The sequence below is a fragment of the Corvus brachyrhynchos genome, unplaced genomic scaffold (genome assembly GCF_000691975.1).
Source record: "Corvus brachyrhynchos isolate BGI_N302 unplaced genomic scaffold, ASM69197v1 scaffold122, whole genome shotgun sequence".
Taxonomy (NCBI): Eukaryota; Metazoa; Chordata; class Aves; order Passeriformes; family Corvidae; genus Corvus; species Corvus brachyrhynchos.
Genome location: NW_008236778.1, coordinates 1,238,028 through 1,239,634, shown reverse-complemented (window position 1 = coordinate 1,239,634; position 1,607 = coordinate 1,238,028). Strand labels below are relative to the sequence as shown.

The 1,607-nt window shown below is 60.2% G+C and overlaps 1 protein-coding gene across 1 annotated transcript; it reads left to right on the top strand.

Annotated features, from left to right (window-relative positions):
• The first annotated feature begins 12 nt into the window (after positions 1-12).
• On the top strand, positions 13-1,360 carry PMVK (phosphomevalonate kinase). The gene is made up of 4 exons (XM_017727950.1): positions 13-91; positions 578-709; positions 777-906; positions 1,097-1,360. The coding sequence occupies exons 2-4, from the start codon at positions 608-610 to the stop codon at positions 1,231-1,233; spliced, it is 369 nt and encodes a 122-aa protein (XP_017583439.1). The 5' UTR covers positions 13-91; positions 578-607; the 3' UTR covers positions 1,234-1,360.
• Positions 1,361-1,607: the final 247 nt, after the last annotated feature.

Sequence of the window (1,607 nt, the reverse complement as noted above, 5' to 3'; positions counted from 1 at the left end):
CCCGTCCCGCTTACCCCTCTCCCGCAGGCTGGGCCCCGATGTCTGCACCGTCCTGCGCCTCTCCGGGCCCCTCAAGGAGCAGTACGCCAAGGTACCGCGGCCGCGCCGAGCTGTGCTAGGACACTTTGTCCCGGGCTGTGCTGTCCCACGCTCGTGCTGTACCACACCGAGCCGTGCCGTGCCACGCTGAGTTGTGCCAGGGCATGTGCTTTGCTGTTCTGTGCCTTCCCGTGCTCATGCCGCGCTACACCATGCCACACAGTGTTGAGCTGTGCCCTGCCCTGCCGCACTGTGCTGTGCCGTCTGATGCTTTGCCATCCTGTGCTGAGCTGTGCCATGCTGCACCACACCAAGCCGTGTCAGGACATGCTGCGCCGAGTTGTGCCATCCCCTGATCGTGCTGTACCACATCGTGCCAAGCTGTTGCACACTGTGCTGTACTGAGCCATGCCATTCTGCCGTGCTGTGCTGAGGCACGGCTTGTCACAACAGCCATGGCTGTGCCATGCCATGGTCATTGGCCCAGGCCATGCCTGCTGACCCCCCTTCCCCACAGGAGCATGGTCTTGACTTCCAGCGTCTCCTGGATGCCAGCGCCTACAAGGAGATGTTCCGCCAGGACATGATCCGCTGGGGCGAAGAGAAGCGCCACACTGACCCTGGCTTCTTTTGCCGGGCAGCAGTGGAGGGGGCACTGCAGCCAGTGTGGGTGAGTTTTGGGGGGTGCACAGGGGCTCTGGGGGCAGAGGACAGGTGCTGATGGAGCCCCTGCGCAGGTGGTGAGTGACACACGGCGCCTCTCGGATGTGGAGTGGTTCCGGGATGTCTATGGGGATGTGGTGCAGACTGTGCGGGTGGTGGCTACTGAGGAGACGAGGAAGAGGAGGAACTGGGTCTTTGTCACTGGTGAGCAAGTGAAGGGCAGCTCCCCCAAGTGTGACACCAAAACTGGGGTTGCCCCATGGGCACAGCCTCCACTACCAAAGTGAGAGGCTTTGGATCAAGCCCCCCAGCTCTGGAGGGTGAGGCCATAGTGGGGGTACAGATGGACAGATCCTGACCATCCTTGGGGCCTCCCTGGACTCTGTGCTGCTAGGGGTGGACGATGCTGAATCTGAGTGCGGCCTGGACCAGGGAGTGGCCTTTGATTGGGTGATCACCAATGACGGGGATAAGGTGGCCCTGGGCGAGCAGCTGGAGATGCTGTTGCAGTCACTCCACAGGAGCCTATAGCTCCACATCTCTCTACTGGAGCTTGGGGACCACATAATTCCCCCCCCCAGCCCCTCAGCATCTCCCCCTCCACCTCCTGCTAATGCTTCCTGTTCTGGAATAAAGCTCTGACACTGAGAACTGCTGCCACGCTGGGCCTGTGTCTCATTTCTGGGGAAGGGACACACAGGTGATGCTGCCCCACCCTCGCCATGGGCTTCCCAGCTTTTGGGAGGCAGAAGTGCAGTTCAATACCTTCTGTCCAAGCAGGGAGTCCACCAGCTGGATTTTTCATGGTGTCCTTTAATAGTGTTTCTACCAGCCAATTCCCTACAGATTATCTGCTTCCCAAACTCCTGCACTCATATCTGCTCCTCTCCTGCAACAGCTGGGCA